The 19,953-nt window shown below is 43.6% G+C and overlaps 1 protein-coding gene across 3 annotated transcripts in view; it reads right to left on the bottom strand.

Moving 5' to 3' along the window:
- Window positions 1-19,953, bottom strand: part of myo15b (myosin XVB) — a 99,739-nt gene that overhangs the window by 47,223 nt on the left and 32,563 nt on the right. For 2 of the 3 annotated variants that reach the window (XM_026177587.1, XM_026177588.1), the window contains 6 exons: window positions 18,935-19,083; window positions 18,537-18,582; window positions 17,578-17,702; window positions 16,000-16,114; window positions 15,731-15,906; window positions 6,631-6,724 (listed from right to left, as the gene is read on the bottom strand). In XM_026177587.1, the coding sequence (XP_026033372.1) occupies window positions 6,631-6,724; window positions 15,731-15,906; window positions 16,000-16,114; window positions 17,578-17,702; window positions 18,537-18,582; window positions 18,935-19,083 (705 nt within the window). Of the gene's footprint in view, window positions 1-2,437; window positions 2,482-6,630; window positions 6,725-15,730; window positions 15,907-15,999; window positions 16,115-17,577; window positions 17,703-18,536; window positions 18,583-18,934; window positions 19,084-19,953 lie in introns of those variants that run through there. The other variant, XM_026177591.1, reaches the window with a different exon arrangement.

Here is a 19,953-nt window from a genome sequence, read left to right as displayed (position 1 = left end):
GATGGAGGGAGACGTTCTCCACATCCAAGGGCTAAAGGAAGTAGCTTTGGCACAACTTTTTCTGAGAGAAAGAATCAAAAAGGGGCTCAAGATTGTCACAGTGCTGTGATGGCTTGTCTGTTCTGCAAAGGTGGACACACACTCTCCCTGATAAGAAACCTCATAAGGAGAAGATTTCGTTTCTTAAAAAGAATAGCATCTATTTGGAGTTGTATTGGACACACCACCCAAGAATGCAGAAAATGAATTTTGTGTAAAATCTGTGATTTCAGACATGTAAGTATGCTCCATATCCACCAAAAGGAGAAGAAAGAGGTCAAACTTCACAATGAGGCAGATCCTGTTACAATCCAGACTAATGGTCTTACTGGTTCCGGTGAACAAGACTGCAAGCTTGTAGAAACATATACCTTTCTGGACCTTTTGATCGGCATGAATATGCCCAGAGCCATAGAACCTTTAAAGGTCATCCAGAGTGTAGGTGATGGACCTTCCGCCATTAAGACCATGCTCGTTTGGACAGTGAATGGGCCACTTAGTCAAGAATGCTGTGAATTGGCCAGGATGGCTGTCAACAGTTACAGCCAACAGAGTTTTTGCTGTTACACTGGACAAGCTATGGAAACAGCAGTTCAAGATGGACTTCCCTCAGAGCAGTCTTGATGAGCAGATTGGGCTATCCAAGGAAGACTCAAAGTTCTTGGACTAATCAAATGGCATGGCTAGCGTGCTGACAAGGTTCAGAAAAGAGCCTGTTGTTTTGATGTCTGACATCAAAGTTGTTTCACCATGTATGTGCCAGAGGAAGATGCTGACCTATTGAGATTTACACTGATGGCTGTCATATACTGGGTTGCCTGTGTTGAGGGGGTGGGCATTGCGGCTTTATGCCACCCTGACATGGTTTGCGGCAGGGCTGTCTATGTGCTGTTCTACTCCTAGCTACCGCACCCGTTGTTGTGCTGTAATAACCCATGCTGGATATACGTTCAATAAAGCAGCATCATAAGAAAGCTACCGAGTGGTCATTCTACAATGGTGTCAGAACTCACCCGGACCATCGCCAGAATAACGTCATAAGGGAGGAAACAACGAATGGCTAAGTTTAATCCCCCGACAAGCTTCCCCTTCGATAAGCCAACGGAATGGCCCGACTGGAAACAGTGTTTCGAGCGCTACAGGATCGCAACGAAACTCCACAAAGACGAAGGACAAGTACAGGTGAGCTGTCTAATCTACGCGATGGGCAATGAAGCAGAGAACATTTACAAGTCACTCACCTTCGCCGCTGATGAAAGTCGTGATGTGTAATGAGGAAGTTCGACGAGTATTTTTTCTCGCAGAGGAACATTATACATGAGAGAGCATGTTTTCACCAGCGTGTCCAGCGGCCAGGCGAAACGGCGGAGAGTTTTATCCGAGCCCTGTATGACCTCTCAGGGCACTGTGAGTTTGGTGCATGTAAAGAGGAAGATATCCGCGACCGTATTGTGGTCGGGATACTAGACAAGGACCTCTCCCGCAGGCTACAGCTGATGAAGGACCTCATGTTGGCGCAAACAACCCAGACAGTCAGAGGAGGTCGCAGCGCAGGTCAGCTTGCAGGGAGATGCGGGAGGTACGGGATAAACGGAAAATCATGGACTGGAAATCACAACAACAACAGCGAGGCAGGCTACCCACGGAAAAATAATTGGTCGGGGCGTGACAAGAAATGCGGTAAGTGTGGAAAGACACAGCATGCCAGGGACAAAAGGTGCCCAGCAGCAAAATCTGTTTGCCATGGCTGCCGAAAAATGGGACACTGGGCCAGGGTGTGTCGTAACACCAGATCAGTGAATGAGGTTACTGAGACAGAGAAAAGCAAGCAGGCCTCATACTTTCTAGGCTCAGTGTGTAATGCAAAAGGAAATAGTGAAGCATGGACTGTGCAGTTACGGCTAGACTCTGCCCCAATAGAATTTAAGATCGACACAGGAGCAGATGTCACTATCATAAATGAAGACACGTTCCACACACTTGCTCATAAGAGAACACTAGAGCCTTCTAATCTCCCTCTAGATAGCCCCGGAGGAGAGATGTTATGTCTCGGCTACTTCAAGGCCACAATAAGCTATAAAGGCAAAGACTACCTATCCAAGGTGTATGTGGTTCGTGGACGCAGAGTTAACAACCTTCTCAGCCGCTCCTTGTCAGTGCAGATGAACCTGGTGGGAAGAATTGATGAAGCAATGCTCATTGCTACCAGGAACCAACCACTTTATGGTGAACACGGAACACTAAAAAATGAGCCAGTCAAAATTCAGTAAAGGGACAATGCTGTGCCATTGGTGGTCCATACAGCATGCCGTGTGCCTTTCCCCATGCTGCAGAAAGTGAAGGAGGAACTACAAAGAATGGAGAATCATGGTGTCATTGAGAGGGTGACCCAACCTACCGAATGGTGTGCCCCAATGGTGCCTGTCTTGAAGAAGAACACTGTCAAAGCTGAATAAGTCTGTCAAAAGAGAGCGCTATATCTTGCCAGTGGATTTTGGCAGATCCCGTTGCACCACGAGAGCTGCAAACTAACGACATTCATCGCGCCGCAGGTATTGTTTTAAGAGGCTGCCCTTTGGAATAACAAGTGCACCAGAGATCTTTCAGCAAAAGATGTTGTTGACCTTAGAAGGGCTCGAGGGTGTGGAGGGGCTTGAGGGTGTGGAGGTCTTTATGGTTGACATCCCGGTCTATGGGGCCACCATAGAACAACACGACAACCGACTTGAGAAGGTGCTGCGAGTGTGTGGGCCTGCGAGAAGTTTGATAAGTATTTATGTGGCTTAGATCGCTTCAGGCTTGAGACTGACCATAGACCTTTGGTGCCCCTGGTCAACAGCCAGGACCTTGACAATGTTCCATTGAGGTGTCAACGCCTCCTGATGCGGCTCATGAGGTACAAGCCAGAGGCCATCTATGTTCCTGGCAAAACGCTTGTCATCGCCGATACGTTGTCACGGGCTGAGGATGACACTAGCACTCACAGTGAAGTGGACTGCTACATAGCCACCATGTTACAGGGCATTCCAGCATCCCCAAGCCGAATGGAAAGCATTAAAGCAGCTACTGCAACTGATGTTGAACTACAGACTGTCATCATGTACATACGCAGGGGTTGGCCTGCATATGGAGCTAGTGTGCCACTGAACATCAAAGCGTACATGAAAGTGAAGAACGAGCTATCAGAGGCTGACAGCCTGGTCATACGAGGCTGCAGGATTGTCATTCCAAAGTCACAGAGAACAGCCATTCTACAAAAACTACATGAAGGGCACCAAGGCCTCACCAAGTGCAGGGATAGGGCTAATTCATCTGTGTGGTGGCCGGGGCTCTCCACTGAGCTAAAGAATGCAGTGCTGCAGTGCCACACCTGTCTGGCGCAGAGGCCAACACAGACAAGGGAGCCGCTCATCTCCACACCTTTGCCGGATCGTCCATGGCAAAGGATATCCCTGAATCTCTGTGAACACGACCGGAATAATTACTTTGTTGTGTCAGACTACTACTCACGTTTTCTGGAAATACTGCATCTACCATCCACAACCAGTGGCCAGGTTGTTCAGAAACTGAAGTCGACCTTTGCTAGGTTTGGGATCCCTGACGAGGTGGTGAGTGACAATGGCCCTCAGTTCTCCAGCTCTGAGTTCCAGGCCTTCGCGAGGGAGATAGATTTCGCCCACATAACATCTAATCCCCACCACCCACAGGGAAATGGTCACGCGGAGAGGGCAGTACAGACCGCAAAGAAAATCCTCCAGCATGATGACCCACTAATAGCACTAATGTGCTGTAGGTCTACTCCCTGTGCCACTACAGGCTTCAGCCCAGCGGAACTTGGGAGGAAGATCAGGACAACCCTGCCCACCTTGGAGAAGAATCTTCAACCTAAATGGCCCACCAAAAGAGAGGTTAAACGAAGGGACGCTAGTCAGAAGGCCGAGCAGGCGTTCTACTACGACCACCGCCATGGTACTAAGCCCCTACCGCCACTCCATCCACAACTTCAAAACACATACAAACCCCGAAGCACGTACAAACTCCAAAACACGTAAAAACTCCAAAACACGTAAAAACTCCGAAGCACGTACAAACCCCAAAGCACGTACAAACTCCAAAACACGTACAAACTCCAAAACACGTACAAACTCCGAAGCACGTACAAACTCCAAAACACGTACAAAACACAAGAGAAGTGCTCCAGGATGCTAGGCGCAGTGTTGAGCTTTTGTTACCTAGTGGCTACACAAGCCAGGAAGTACCACCAACCCAATTTGGTGTGTGGTAGTAAGAGGTAAATGAACATTTTTTTTTTAAAATTATTTGAATATATATGAGTGGTTGTGTATAAATACACAAACAATACACATATGCTTTAGTAATTCCTTTTGTGCATAATTTTATATTGTTGTTAATAATAAATTAAAGCAACAAAACAACCTGAAGAGCCGGTTGGGAGCTGAAGTGAGCCGAGCCGAAAGAGCCGGTTCTCTAAAAAGAGCCGGAGATCCCATCACTACCATCTGTCCTTACTAAGCTGGACAAGGAGAAGGCTTGGGCAACACCTGCCATTGTCTCCAAGGAGAACGTCACTCTGAGGTCCTATCTCATTGCCACACCCCAAGGTGCAGTGCTGCAACGGAACCACCGCCATCTCCTCCTCGAACCATCTCCACGGGCTATGCCACAACCCCTTCCACCACCCACTGTGGACACTGAGGGGCTGCCATCCCAGTGCGCTGGTGTCTCCACTTCAGAGACCCCACCCTTGGCCCCTAGTCCGGCCCCAATGCTTGCACCCACTCACCAGTGTTGCCAACTCCTCAGTAAGGAAAATCGCTATTGGTTGTCCTAAAAGTCGCTAGAAGTCGCTAAATGACATCATCGCCTAATTTGCATGATTGATCATGCTAATCTAATTGTAACCTATGTTGTTGGAGAGAGAAATAACATCGTGGAAGAGACATAAAGTGAGTAAAAAATGCATTTAGAGTTTATTTAGAACTACAAATTAAATTTCTTTTAGCAATTATTGTTTTTTTAATGTCACAATTCCAACCCTGCTCCTTTACCCGGGCTTGGACCAGCAAGTGACCCGAAATAGGCGCTCTGGTGGAGTTACTTTGTGTGTGTGTGTTTATAAGTAGTTTTAAACCTTGTGATCCACAAAACAGCATAAGAGTAAAAGAAGAACTGACTGCGTTACAGCACCCGCTGCTTGTTGAGAGTAAAAGCGATACGCGCTTTCACATCTTTTTTTAGCGACTTTCTTTAGAAAAAAAGTCGCTAAGGGGTCTGAAAACTCGCTAAATATAGCGACAAAGTCGCTAAATTGGCAACACTGCCACTCACGCAGACGTCCCGGATCAGGTACGCACAAGGTGCGGCTGGGTACGCAGGCCAGTCAAGAGGCTGGATCTGTAGACACTGGGGTAATGGGAGGGAAGGAAGGACTGGGGAGTGGGAATGCTGTATTGTTGCTGTTTTGTACTTATGTTTTGAGCTGCAACCAATGCTGCTGTTACCTGGTTGAGTTAATTACCCTAAAGGTTTAACATGTTTAATAAGTCCTATTTTGTGGACACTGCCCTTCAGGCTGACAGCAATGTTCCCTCTAATTTTTAATGTGTCTGAGCGAACACACAAACTCCCTGAGCGATCCCTTGGGCCACTGTGACCGACATCAGACGTGTGCATTGTGGTCACGCCAGCATCTAATCCATCCAAGTTACATGGTTTATTAAAATAATCAAATTACAGCATTTACATTTATGTTAGACTACTTTTAATTAACTTCTTTGGCCCACTTACAATGAAAATGTAAAAAATCATCAGCGGTTGATTTGTTCCATCAGAAAGGTCCTTCATTTCACCCTGGAGACTCAGCATTTGTATGAAGAAGGACTCCAAACTGCAGTCGCGAAGATATGCCTTCTTCAGGAGTCCAACTTCAGTAACCCTACAAACTTCACTGCTGTTCAGTTTTCTGTCTTCATTTAGGTCAGAAGTAATAGCAGAGCTGTATGTTTTACTATATATTTTCTTTAATTCCTCAATCAGTACAAGGTATATTGCGTTTAGGTCGAAACTAGCGAGTCAACTCCCTGCTAACTTCTAACTCACTAAATTTCATAAATTCTGTTTTCATGGTAACCTGAATTTTAAACTTAATTGGTACACCTGGTAGAGCAGCAACACTGATCATTTTATTAAATATTAAAGAGTTTTGACAGTTTGTAACAGTTTGCCACAGTGTTCGTTTGACTTTGGGACCTGAAGTGGAGTTTGGAACTGGAAATGACTAATGACATCAGATTTAAAGACCAGATTAGGGTGAGGACCCATTAGGTGATTAATGTATATGGTTTGTTTAAAGCCTGACCAATACTGTAGAGGAGTACTGATTCTTGTGAATTTTAGACAGACTGATGCCACACCAAGCCTAATTCTTTTGAGGCTGGTTTTGCATGAGAATTACGACAGATTATTCCATAAGAAAGTCAGAAATCATGAGACTGCCAACAAACTCAGGCATGGCCTTCGGAGTGAGGACCTCTCTTTCTCTCTTTCACACTTTCTTTCTCTCATGTATACCTTTCTCCAGTGATGTCTCTTTATGGTGTTCCTGGTTATTAGCATCAAAGCCCAGAACTGAGTGAAGGACTGCTTCAAACGTTTGTAGTACTTCCTAAAAGCAGGAGAAGAGCAGCAGCACACAAGGGATTACATTTGTACATAACTGAAAGCAATGTCCTAAACCCCTTTAAGGACTATGCCCTTTCACTACCTCTATGAAATGCATCTTTACTGGTTTTCTGTACAGTGGGTTAGTGCAGTTTCAGAACTACTCTTCACTCAGTCTTCCTGTGAGAATGTCAATGTATTCAGAGACACAAAGCTCCTACAGTTAAATGAAGTTGAAAGGTTCTGTTCGGTTTCTTTAACCAGACCTGTATTTAAACATCCACACTGATATAGCTTCAAAATCAACCCACTAACAACTTAAAATATAAACAGTGGATCGCATGTTGACCTAGACTAGTTTTAATTTTTACACTGCTTCATAAAAATTTTTAGTGGACAGGTTTCCAAATCTTTTCCTCTTCTGCCTTAACAACAGGTTCTTTATTTCTAGCTCACACACGGTGTCAATGCGCTAACACGCAGTAGTGATGGGATTTCCGGCTCTTTTTAGAGAACCGGCTCTTTCGGCTCGGCTCACTAAAAAGAGTCCGCTCCCAACCGGCTCTTCAGGTTGTTTTGTTGCTTTAATTTATTATTAACAACAACATAAAATTATGCACCAAAGGAATTACTAATGTAAAAAAAACCTGTGGTTTTATTTATATATGTTTATATATAAATATATACTGGAGTACGACGGACAAGTGACACAGCTGTCTGCAGTTATGACAAGTGACACAGCTGACTGCAGTTAACTGATAGTATAAAAGGCTGAGGAGTCTTCATTCGTCGAGGGACTTGTTGATTTGAACAGACTGTACAGAGAGTCCCTCCCTTTTGCCTTTTGCCTTCTGCCTGTGTTTTGTGTTGCCTCCTGCGAGACGTTTAGTAGAGCAGTGCTCTACTGGTGTTATTAATCGTGGTGTTTGCTTAAAGTTTCTCTGCTGCCTAGTGAGTTGTTTCACTAACGGATTTCAGTTGTGTTAATAAACCTTATGTTTGTCTTCCTATCTAACTCCTTGGTCTCTGGGCTCGTTTATGTTACGTCCGCTGCCGCCTAGCAGAGACGGGCCGTAACAATCACTTAAATTACACAATTGAAAGCATATGTGTATTGTTATCCCTGGCTCTCTTTCGTTTGGCTCTCAGCGAAGGCGGTCGCACTTTTCTCCTCTCCTCTCCCTTAGCTTCCCTGCTTAGCTTCTTATGTCCTTGTCTTGTCTCGTGCTTTTTTCTTCCCTGGAACACTCCCTCACAGTCTGTTCTCTAAAACCTAAAAGAGGAATTATGGTTTTGATCAACTGGTCCCTAAATGCAACTGACACCCCTTTCTCAACGAGAAGTTTGGGCTTGGGTGAGCCTGAGTGCTGAAGATATCTACCTATTTGGAACCATGGTAACAGGGTTCTTGCTGATCGGAGCTGGCTTGGCCCTGACTTATCGAAGAATTAAGAAAGCGGAACCAGCTGTTCAAACCCCCACAAGGCTGCCCGCTGGGATTGAAACGATGGGAAGAGGCGTGAGTTTCTCAAAATGGGCTCATTGAGTGTAGCACAGATAAGATCTTGGAGAGGCTACGGCTGCTGTGAATATTCAGAATAAGACCTCTGACTGCAGACTGGATACAGACTGGGCTCGCTCGGAATAACATCTCTGGGCGCAAATTGGATGACATCTCGGGGAGGCACACTGCCGTGAGTTCTCAGACATCGGCTCCTTGAGCACAAGAAATGACAACATCACAGAACGCAAGTATGGGGAAGTTCGCGGCTCTCCAACTGAGAGACCAGTGTTGGACTGTAGAACTGCTTTGAAATTCATATGAGCTGTTCGCACTAAAGTAAAAAGCACCATCACTTCATGCGGATAGCCCCTTTGGCGCCAGCGGCAAGGCTGGAGCTGAACAAAAACTCCCTGATAACGACTGTGTTTAGTCTGTTCCTTCCCATTCCATGCAAGGCCACCTGGGTTGGCTGGTAGACTGTTTACTTAGCCTGGCAGGGCGAAGGACACTGTCTCAGCTGAACTCTGGACACGCACACACATACACTTACACTGATAAGCACACACTCATCCCCCCTCCATTTCCAAACGCCTTCAATGCTTGTTTCCTGCGGGGGAACACGGCGGGTCCATGTGCCGCGCTGGAATGGTAGTGCTGTGCAGGGCGGCTGCTGTGTTCGCTTCGGATTACTCCTCACCCCCCACCCAATCCTGTGGCTTGTCATGTCTTTCACAATGTTGTGCTGTGGACATTTATGTGCTTTTTGTGCAGAGGAATTTTTTTGTTTCCTGTTCTCATGCTGTCCTACCATGGAAGCACAGCATGAGTAGAGGTCTCTTTTTTTCCTCTTGTACTTTCCTATTGTAGTGTATATTTCAGTGTTTTTCTGTAACGCTACCGATCTCCGACTTGTATCCCCATGTGGTGTCTGTGTTGTGTGTGTAAGGTCGGGGGGGGGGGGTGTCCCATTTCACTGCAGGGCAACCTGCATGTTGCAAATAAAGCTGTTTGTGTATTTATACACAACCACTCATATATATTCAAATAATTTAAAAAAAATGTTCATTTACCTCTTACTACCACACACCAAATCCGGTTGCTGGTACTTCCTGGCTTGTGTAGCCACTAGGTAACAAAAGCCCTAGCATCCTGGAGCACTTCTCTTGTGTTTTGTACGTGTTTTGGAGTTTGTACGTGTTTTGGAGTTTGTACGTGCTTTGTCTCTAGGGCCACTGTAAATATACTTCTATTTATTCACTCCACATAAAATGTAATAAATATATCATATAATATAAAAACCAACTTTTTACATTTCAACTTTTAACTATTTAAATTTTCAGCTTTTTCCTTTTAAACTAATTTTAAGTGAAACAACACAAAACACTGCAAACCACAACACAATTAAATATAAATTAAAATATGAAAACAAAAAGAAGATGCACATTCCCTGTCGCTAACAGGGATTTGGCACGTTAATGCGGTTATGGTATTAACATCATTTTAACGAGATTAATGCTGACAGCACTAGTACATATATGTGTATATATATATGTGTGTGCATATATATACATACATACATATATATATACATACATATATATGTATACATACATATACAGTGGGGCAAAAAAGTATTTAGTCAGCCACCGACTGTGCAAGTTCCCCCACCTAAAATGATGACAGAGGTCAGTAATTTGCACCAGAGGTACACTTCAACTGTGAGAGACAGAATGTGAAAAAAAAATCCATGAATCCACATGGTAGGATTTGTAAAGAATTTATTTGTAAATTAGGGTGGAAAATAAGTATTTGGTCAATAACAAAAATACAACTCAATACTTTGTAACATAACCTTTGTTGGCAATAACAGAGGTCAAATGTTTACTATAGGTCTTTACCAGGTTTGCACACACAGTAGCTGGTATTTTGGCCCATTCCTCCATGCAGATCTTCTCGAGAGTAGTGATGTTTTGGGGCTGTCGCCGAGCAACACGGACTTTCAACTTTTCTATGGGGTTGAGGTCTGGAGACTGGCTAGGCCACTCCAGGACTTTCAAATGCTTCTTACGGAGCCACTCCTTTGTTGCCCGGGCGGTGTGTTTTGGATCATTGTCATGTTGGAAGACCCAGCCTCGTTTCATCTTCAAAGTTCTCACTGATGGAAGGAGGTTTTGGCTCAAAATCTCACAATACATGGCCCCATTCATTCTGTCCTTAACACGGATCAGTCGTCCTGTCCCCTTGGCAGAAAAACAGCCCCATAGCATGATGTTTCCACCCCCATGCTTCACAGTAGGTATGGTGTTCTTGGGATGCAACTCAGTATTCTTCTTCCTCCAAACACGACGAGTTGAGTTTTCAGAATCAGAATCAGAATACTTTATTGATCCCTGGGGGAAATTATTTTTTGTTACAGTGCTCCATTTTAAACCAACATTAAGACAAGACAGACAATACACTAACTAAGAATAGTACAATATATACATATATATACATACATACATACATAAGTCACTCATAAATAAATAGTTGGAAAAGAAACATGTGTAGTTGTAGCAGCAAACAGTGTGTTAAGTGGATGCGTTGTACAGGGAGATGGCCACAGGCAGGAATGATGTCCTGTGTCGTTCAGTGGTGCTTTTCGGTAATCTCAGTCTCTCACTGAACGTGCTCCTGTGACTGACCAGCATGTCATGGAGTGGGTGGGAGGTGTTATCCAACATTGTCTTTATCTTGGACAGCATCCGCCTCTCCGACACCACCTTGAGGGAGTCCAGCTCCATCCCCACAACATTGCTGGCCTTACAGATTAGTTTATTAAGTCTGTTGGCATCTGCGACCCTCAGCCTGCTCCCCCAGCATGCAACAGCATAGAGGATCACACTGGCCACAACAGACTCATAGAAAATCCTCAGCATTTTCTGGCAGATGTTGAAGGACCTCAGTCGCCTCAAAAAATAGAGACGACTCTGGCCCTTCCTGTAAAGTGCTGTGGTGTTTTTAGCCCAGTCCAGTTTATTGTCAATGTGTACTCCAAGGTATTTATAGTCCTCCACAATGTCAACACTGACCCCCTGAATTGAAACAGGGGTCAAGTGTTTCCTGGTCTTCCTGAAGTCCACGATCAGTTCCTTGGTCTTTGCCACGTTGAGCTGCAGATGATTCTGCTCACACCACGTGACAAAGGAGTCGACCACAGCCCGGTACTCTGTCTCATCATCCCTGCTGATGCATCCAACCACCGCAGAGTCATCAGAAAACTTCTGAAGATGGCATGTCTCTGTGCAGTGGCTGAAGTCTGTGGTGTAGAGGGTGAAGAGGAAGGGGGAGAGGACAGTCCCCTGTGGTGCCCCTGTGTTGCTGATCACCTTGTCAGACACACACTGTGGGAGACGTACATATTGTGGTCTTCCTGTCAGGTAATCAACAATCCAGGACACCAGAGAAGCATCCACCTGCATCGCTGCTAACTTATCACCCAGGAGGGTCGGCCTGATGGTGTTGAAAGCACTGGAAAAGTCAAAAAACATGACCCTCACAGTGCTCGCCGGCTGGTCCAGATGGGTGTAGACACGATTGAGCAGGTAGATGATGGCGTCCTCAGTTCCGAGACGAGGCTGATAAGCGAACTGAAGGGGATCCAGGTGTGGTCTTACTATGGGTCGCAGCTGGTCCAGGATGAGCCTTTCCAGGGTCTTCATGATGTGGGAGGTCAATGCCACGGGCCTGTAATCCTGGGGGCCACTGGGACGTGGCGTCTTTGGTACAGGGACGAGGCATGATGTCTTCCACATCACCGGGACCCTCTGCAGACTCAGACTCAGCATAAACAGTTTATGAAAGACTCCACACAGCTGGGGGGCACAGGTCTTGAGGACAAGGGGACTCACTCCGTCTGGTCCAGCAGACTTGCCTGAGTGAAGTCTCCTCATTTGCATCTCAACCTGGTATTGAGTGAAGGTGATGGGTGGGGGAGGGGTGTCAGGAATCTCACAGGAGGCAACATGTGAAGAGAGAGGCTGGCACAGTGGTGTGGTTCTGGATTCCAGGCTGACTGCAGGTGAGGTTGTGGGGGTAGGAGCAGACACTGTGGTGTCGAATCTATTGAAAAACAGATTCAACTCATTGGCTCTATTCTCACCTCCCTCAGTTCCCCTGCTGTTGGTTGGCCTGAATCCAGTGATGGTCTTCATGCCCCTCCACACCTCTCTCATGCTGTTCTGCTGGAGTTTCCACTCCAGCTTCCTCCTGTAATTGTCCTTAGCCTCTCTGATCTTGTCCTTTAGTAACACCTGGATCTTCCTCATCTCCTCTTTGTTGCCCCCTCTGAAAGCCCTCTTCTTGTTGTTGAGGAGGGCTTTGATGTCCTTAGTCACCCACGGCTTGTTATTTGGGTAACAATGAACAGTCTGAGCTGGAACAATGGAGTCGGTGCAGAAAGTTATGTAGTCTGTGATACACTCAGTAAGCCCATTGATGTCCTCGGCGTGAGGCTCACAGAGTGTTTCCCAGTCGGTCACCTCGAAACAGCCCTGTAGTTCTGCTAAGGCCTCCTCTGACCACCTCCTGACAGTCCTGGTGGTCACAGGTTCCCTCCTCACAATTGGCACATAGCGGGGGGTGAGGTGAATCAGGTTATGATCTGACCTACCAAGTGGGGGGAGGGAGGAGGAGCTGTATGCATCCTTGACGTTAGCATACAGTAAGTCTAAAGTTTTCTCTCCCCTGGTGGGACAGTCCACATATTGTTTGAATGTTGGTAGTGTATTGTCCAGTGATACATGGTTGAAGTCACCCGAGATCACAATAAAGGCACTCGGGTGCTGAGTCTGTAGCCGAGCTATGGCAGAGTGGATAGTGTCACATGCAGCTGTGGGGTTAGCAGAGGGGGGGTACATAAACAGCCACCAAGATGACGTGAGAGAATTCCCTGGGTAAATAATACGGCCTGAGTCCAACAGCACACAGTTCAGTGTCCGGGCAACAAATCCTTTCTTTGATTGTTATGTTGGCAGGGTTACACCACCGGTTGTTAACTAAAACAGCAAGCCCACCTCCTTTCCGCTTACCGCTAGCGATGCTGTCCCTGTCCGCCCGAACAGTGTGGAAGCCTTCCACGGAAGCATTCTCATCGGGAATGTCCTGGTGCATCCATGATTCGGTGAAACACATCAGGCTACACTCTCGGTATTCCCTCTGACTCCGTACCAGTGCTGAGAGCTCGTCGATTTTAATTGCCAACGATCGCACATTACCCATCACGATAGACGGCAGACACGGTTTAAACCTCCTCCTCGCTTCGAGCCTCCGCTGTCTCACCGTCACCTTTTTTCTTCTCTTCTGTCCTTGATCTCTGCATCCCCGATGTGTTTTCCTCCAAATTTCAGCTGGTACTTCTGCGGGCCTGGCCAGCGAACCTGCCGGCATCAGGGCGATCAGCTGATCTCTGGAGTAAACAGTCCGTGCGTGTAGGAGATGTGCCGCGGTCCCGTTCCTTGATAAAAGTAACAGTTCCACGGCCACCAGAAGAACAAAAACTCTCTCAATCCACATGATTGAGTAAGAGATAGAAAACGGAGGAAAATACAAGTCAGAAAAAAAAAAGAATACGTAGAAAAAAAAAGCTAAACTAAGAGAAAAGCAGGAGCGACTGTAACAGGTTGCACGCTGGTTGGCGCATGCGCACTTGAACCAAAAAGTTCTACTTTGGTTTCATCTGACCACATGACATTCTCCCAATCCTTTGCTGTATCATCCATGTGCTCTCTGGCAAACTTCAGACGGGCCTGGACATGCACTGGCTTCAGCAGCGGAACACGTCTGGCACTGCGGGATTTGATTCCCTGCCGTTGTAGTGTGTTACTGATGGTGACCTTTGTTACTTTGGTCCCAGCTCTCTGCAGGTCATTCACCAGGTCCCCCCGTGTGGTTCTGGGATCTTTGCTCACCGTTCTCATGATCATTTTGACCCCACGGGATGAGATCTTGCGTTGAGCCCCAGATCGAGGGAGATTATCAGTGGTCTTGTATGTCTCCCATTTTCTGATGATTGCTCCCACAGTTGATTTTTTCACACCAAGCTGCTTGCCTTGCTTGTAGATTCACTCTTCCCAGTCTGGTGCAGGTCTACAATACTTTTCCTGGTGTCCTTCGAAAGCTCTTTGGTCTTGGCCATGGCGGAGTTTGGAGTCTGACTGTTTGAGGCTGTGGACAGGTGTCTTTTATACAGATGATGAGTTCAAACAGGTGCCATTCATACAGGTAACGAGTGGGGGACAGAAAAGCTTCTTACAGAAGACGTTACAGGTCTGTGAGAGCCAGAGATTTTCCTTGTTTGAGGTGACCAAATACTTATTTTCCACCCTGATTTACCAATAAATTCTTTACAAATCCTACCATGTGGATTCATGGATTTTTTTTTCACATTCTGTCTCTCACAGTTGAAGTGTACCTCTGGTGCAAATTACTGACCTCTGTCATCATTTTAAGTGGGGGAACTTGCACAATCGGTGGCTGACTAAATACTTTTTTGCCCCACTGTATATACACATATATGATCGCTAGTATATAAACACACACGCACACACACACACAGAGCGGTGTGAAAAACTGTTTGCCCCCTTCCTGATTTCCTTTTTTTGTTTTTCACACTTGATTTATTTACACACAAATGTAAATATTAGACAAATATATCATTATGATTAATGGGGGAAAAAATTTAAACCTACATGGCCCTGTGTGAAAAAGTGAAAGCCCCCTAAACCTAATAACAGCTTGGACCATTGCTTAGCAGCAACAATTGCAATCAGGCACTTGCAATAACTGGCAATGAGTCTTTTAGAGTGCTGTAGAGAAATTTTGTTTTTTCTTGAGCCATGGACTTGCTGGTATGTTTTGGATCAATGGTAGCCAAACAGCCCCAGACAATCACACTACCACCACCATATTTTACTGTTGGTATGATGTTCCTTTTCTGAAATGCTGTTACTTCTACACCAAACATAATGGGACACACACCCTCCAAAAAGTTTAACTTTTGTCTTGTCAATTCATAGTGTATTTTCCCAAAAGTCTTGAAGATCATCAAGACGCTTTCTGGCAAAACTGAGACAAGCCTTTATGTTCCTTTTGCTTAGCATTGTTTTTGGTTCTTGGAACTCTGCCATGTAGGCCGTTTTTGCCCAGTCCCTTTCTTATGGTGGAGTCAGGAGCACTGACCTTAATTGAGGCAAGTGATGCCGGCAGTTCTAAGGTCTTTTACCACAATTGCCACAAGCGTTATAAGTGGGGTGGGGGTCACATTTTCACACATGGCCATGTAAGTTTGGATTTCCCCCCCTTAATATTAGACACCTTAATTTGGAAACTGATTTTTACTTAATTGTGTTACCTTTGTCTAATATTAACATACAAAAACGTATGACATCAGGAAGGGGCCAAACACCACTTTCTCAAACACCATTGAATGTCATAGATTGCATAGATTTCCCCTCTCCCTCAGTAGACCTGGCCTGGTGTCCTCGAATGTGGCTCTGGATGACAATGGCTTTCTGTTTGAAGAATCTAAAGTTCTTCCTGCAGAGGAAACCCCTTATGTTTCTCTGGATGGTGATGGCAGCCCATGTTTGAGTGCTGCTCCATTTTTCTTCCAGCTGCTGGTACAGTTGCTCCTTAAGGAACACCTAAATGTAGTTGCATATACAGTAAATGAAAATCTGCTTTACCTTTCTAATTAAAAACAAACTAAATGGTGAGATGATTGAACAATTTGTCACCTTGGTGAGTCCCAACTGGTACTGTCCCTCCTCAGCACCCAATATTTCCAGCAGAGCCACTGTCTGATCTCTGTCTGATATTTCATTTAACTCCTGGGCCTTCAGAACCCCATACCTGGATCAGAAAGACATGACACCTTTAAGACCTTTAAGCACCTTGTCCAACATTTGTGCACACACTCATAATGCAGTGGATGCCTACACTGCAAAAACTCAAAATCTTAACAAGTAGATTTGTCTTATTTCTAGTCAAAAAAAAAAATCTAATCACACTTAATATAAGACAAAATCAGGTAAAGAGTAACATCTAAGAGGAAAAATCTGTTGATGGAACAGTGAAAATTTTCTAGTTCAAGCTCCACAGTTTAAAAACAAGTTCATATATCTTACTGAGTTGTTACTCTTTAGCTGGTTTTGTCTTATTTTAAGTGTGATGAGATATTTTGACTAGAAATAAGACAAATATACTTGCTAAGACTTTGAGTTTTTGCAGTGTAGGGGGCAACTTGCAGTCAGTATCTTGCCCAAGGGTACTTGCAGATTAAAGAGCCAGAGAGTGAACCACCAATCTTCAGATTGGGAGACAACCCCCTCTACCACCTGAGCCACAGCCCTCCAGAACAGAACGTGATTTAAACATATCAGATTTAATTTGCCACCAATCCTTATCGATCATTTGATGCCAGTACCTAAAAAATGTTTACATTTTATTTCTCATGGAGACAGCAGGAACTTTCAAATTTGCTAAGATTTATGGAGAACCTTTGGTTCGAGGCAACCTGGAGGGAAATTAGTGTTTAAGGAAACTACAGTCATGGAATTTACATTCACTTAACACATGGAATTTAGTAGTTTATAATATTATATTAGATCATAACAAGAGAATAGCTGACACATGTCATCACTAAATATGTGGTATGAAAACAAAAAGATCAGAACTGATTAATAAAAAGGTTTAAAATAGGGACACAGCTTTTTAAAAAGTGATACCAAAATTGGGAGCGGCGGAAGACATTTTTAGATTATTTACGAGTACAACATTAATTAAAATAAAATACAAGTAATGATATGAGGAAGAGAATGGATGGATAGAAGTAACAGTCCTATAATAAAAATCCTACTTAAGTGCATGCCAAAGTTCTTATGATTAACAGACACTAAACAAAAAATTCAATGTCTTTAGTTTTAGTCTTTGACAAATGGATTAAATCTGTCAACAATAAGCTTTCTGCATATGTTTATGGCAGCGTTTCTCAAATTTTTTGTTATTCCCCATTTTGGAAGCCGAATAACATTCAGGACCCACTTCTCCCTTCACATTTTCTTTTGTTTGTTTATTTTTATTTTAAAAATACAGTCATTCATCTTAGATTCACTTGTGTTTTTTACTCTGGTTTTACACACCACTGTTTTATTGAAATTTTTGTTTTTTGTTTATAAATTTAAACTGAAAAGAGTGAATAGTTGCATGTAGTTTGAGCTACATTAACGTTCATGAATGATCATCTGCTTGGAGGAAAGTGAGAAGCAAACTATCTTTTAGCAATGAGCTCAGCACTGTATGTATGTTTGCAGCACCTTGAGACAAAGTAGGAGTACTGAATCCTTATTGGAAAACCTTCTTTCCGGATGTGGATGGTCTCCAGCAACCCCGCATGCCTCAGCTGTGCTGACACATAGTCCACATCAAAGATACCAGGAAGCTGATAAGAAACATGTGAGAAGTAACACATGGTTTTACATTGTCTTGTAATTAAAAAAAATCTCCAATTTCATGAATAGTAAGGGATGTCATAATACTACCGGTACTTTAAGAGATTTTTATCCATTGTACCAATGTTTTGTTCCGATTTGTGATCCTAAATCTGAATCCTTCTAGAAAAACAAAAAAGGTTCAGAACCCAATTTATCTGGCTCCCACTGGGAACCAAATATTAATAGAATCTGGAAAATGAACTGTGATGACATCTGTGATGTGATGGCATGTCTTGTGAATGAAAAACGGAAAAGGTCTATTTAAATTTTACTGTAAATGTAAACTATGTCCTTCAAAAAACCTATTTATTATGGTCATACAAGCATTACTGCTACATATTGGTAAACAGCAGAGTAGCTGACAAAAACTGGCATCTTGGTTTCATGGTCCCAGTTCTCAACATTTCAATCTAAGCATTACACACCTAGGAACAACTAGTGTAATTCCATGGCAACCCAATCCACAGGTTTCATCTTCAAATTGTTGACCTTCTTTAAACTTCTGAGCCCTGAGCTGTCAGTAATAATGATACCAACCCAAGTCTCTAACCCTAACATAAACCATTACTAGACAAGCAAATAGTACTTTTTGAGGGAAAAAAGTAAACCGAATTCAATTTTTTTGTTCATTATTCTAAATAGGGTTAGAATTAGGGTTAGGGTCCTCAGTGATTATTTAGACCTCATGACTTAGGGCAGTGTAGAAATTGTTCCACATTACACATATGTCACAAGTTAATGGAAAAGAAATATGTGTATTACTGTAAAATTGGTCTTGTTACCTTGACATAGTTTGGCTTCAGACAATGAATGAAGGAAGTTTTGCATCTAGAATATCAAAGAAAAATACAGTCACAGGTTATTCCTAAAGGCAGAGTTAAAATCAAGAAAGCCTGAACTGCAAATGTTTTTAATAATAAATCCTATGTTTTGTGTTGACATCAGTGTTTACCATTTGTTTACTTGTCAAAAAAAGTTGCTATATAATCATAACTAAACTTGTATCAAATGAATCTGTCAAAACTATTTGACAGCACTATGAATGGAACCATTTGCTAAAACTGTATTTTCTACACAAGCAGTGAAAAAGTATCCCTTCTGATGATACTGAGCTGGTTTCCAAACAAATCCACAGATTTGATAATGATGCTCTGTATCAGCCAATTTCCTCTGTTGGTACCTCTCCAAGCGGGTGGTAAGTTCAGTCAAGGACTGGAGGAAATGCGAAGCCGCAGTAGTGGACTGTTGGCGCTGGCCCCTTCTTTTCCAGCCCAACTCTGTCTGCTGAACATAACTGTCTTGAACCTTCTGGAACAGCTCTGACACCATCTGTGGCCATATAAAAGTTATAATGTAAATATCCCTATAAAAATATGCAATTTATCTGTAGGTACTTGATTCTACATATGAAAAACAGTTTAAATCTTAGAACATTGTAATTCTCACCCATTCTGGTGAGAACTGTTATAAGAATAGGCTTTATATCTAAACACAAAGTGTTCCCTCAGTTGGAAAGCCACCTGTCTCATAACTTTTAGTTAGAGCCTACACCACCCACAGAACACCAAAGATGTCCTTTATTGGACTAAATTTGGTCAGCTCTATCAGTTATGCCCTTTAAAAAAGAATTTAAGACTTTGTTGATATTTGGTTATAAACTAAAAGGATCCTGGAATAATATCTAGCATCTGATGAAAAAGAAAGGTGGGCAGTGAGTGAGGATAGACAGTGATGAGCATCAGAACATTTGGATGTTGACCACTTTTAAGGGCGCATTGTCTCTTTTAAGGAACAATAAGGTAAATATCAAACTAGCAATAAGATTGTTTGCATTTATCTCTCAGTGCAGCCGACTTTAATCTGTTAAAATTAAATATCAGAAAACTGCTAATTTTATGGATGAATGTGTTGCAGCCAATTACTGTATAAAAGATGGAGGACACTGTTCCCATTACTCCCACTGTGCAAAAGCAAAGCCAAAATGTCCCTGCAATCTTGCATTTTTGTATGGACAGTAGTGACTGGGGATACACTCAGTGTCAAACTCTCACCCACACACCCACAGGATGTGACCGTGAACAATTCTTCACAGCTGTGTTACTGCCATAGTCAGTTTTTATGAATAGTAAGTCACTATCCTTATTTTAGACAAAGATATGCCATCAGCAGCCCAGTTATTGTAAATATCAGAATTATTAG

This window comes from Astatotilapia calliptera, chromosome 8 (assembly GCF_900246225.1).
Source record: "Astatotilapia calliptera chromosome 8, fAstCal1.2, whole genome shotgun sequence".
NCBI lineage: Eukaryota > Metazoa > Chordata > Actinopteri > Cichliformes > Cichlidae > Astatotilapia > Astatotilapia calliptera.
This window is presented reverse-complemented; position numbering and strand designations above follow the sequence as displayed.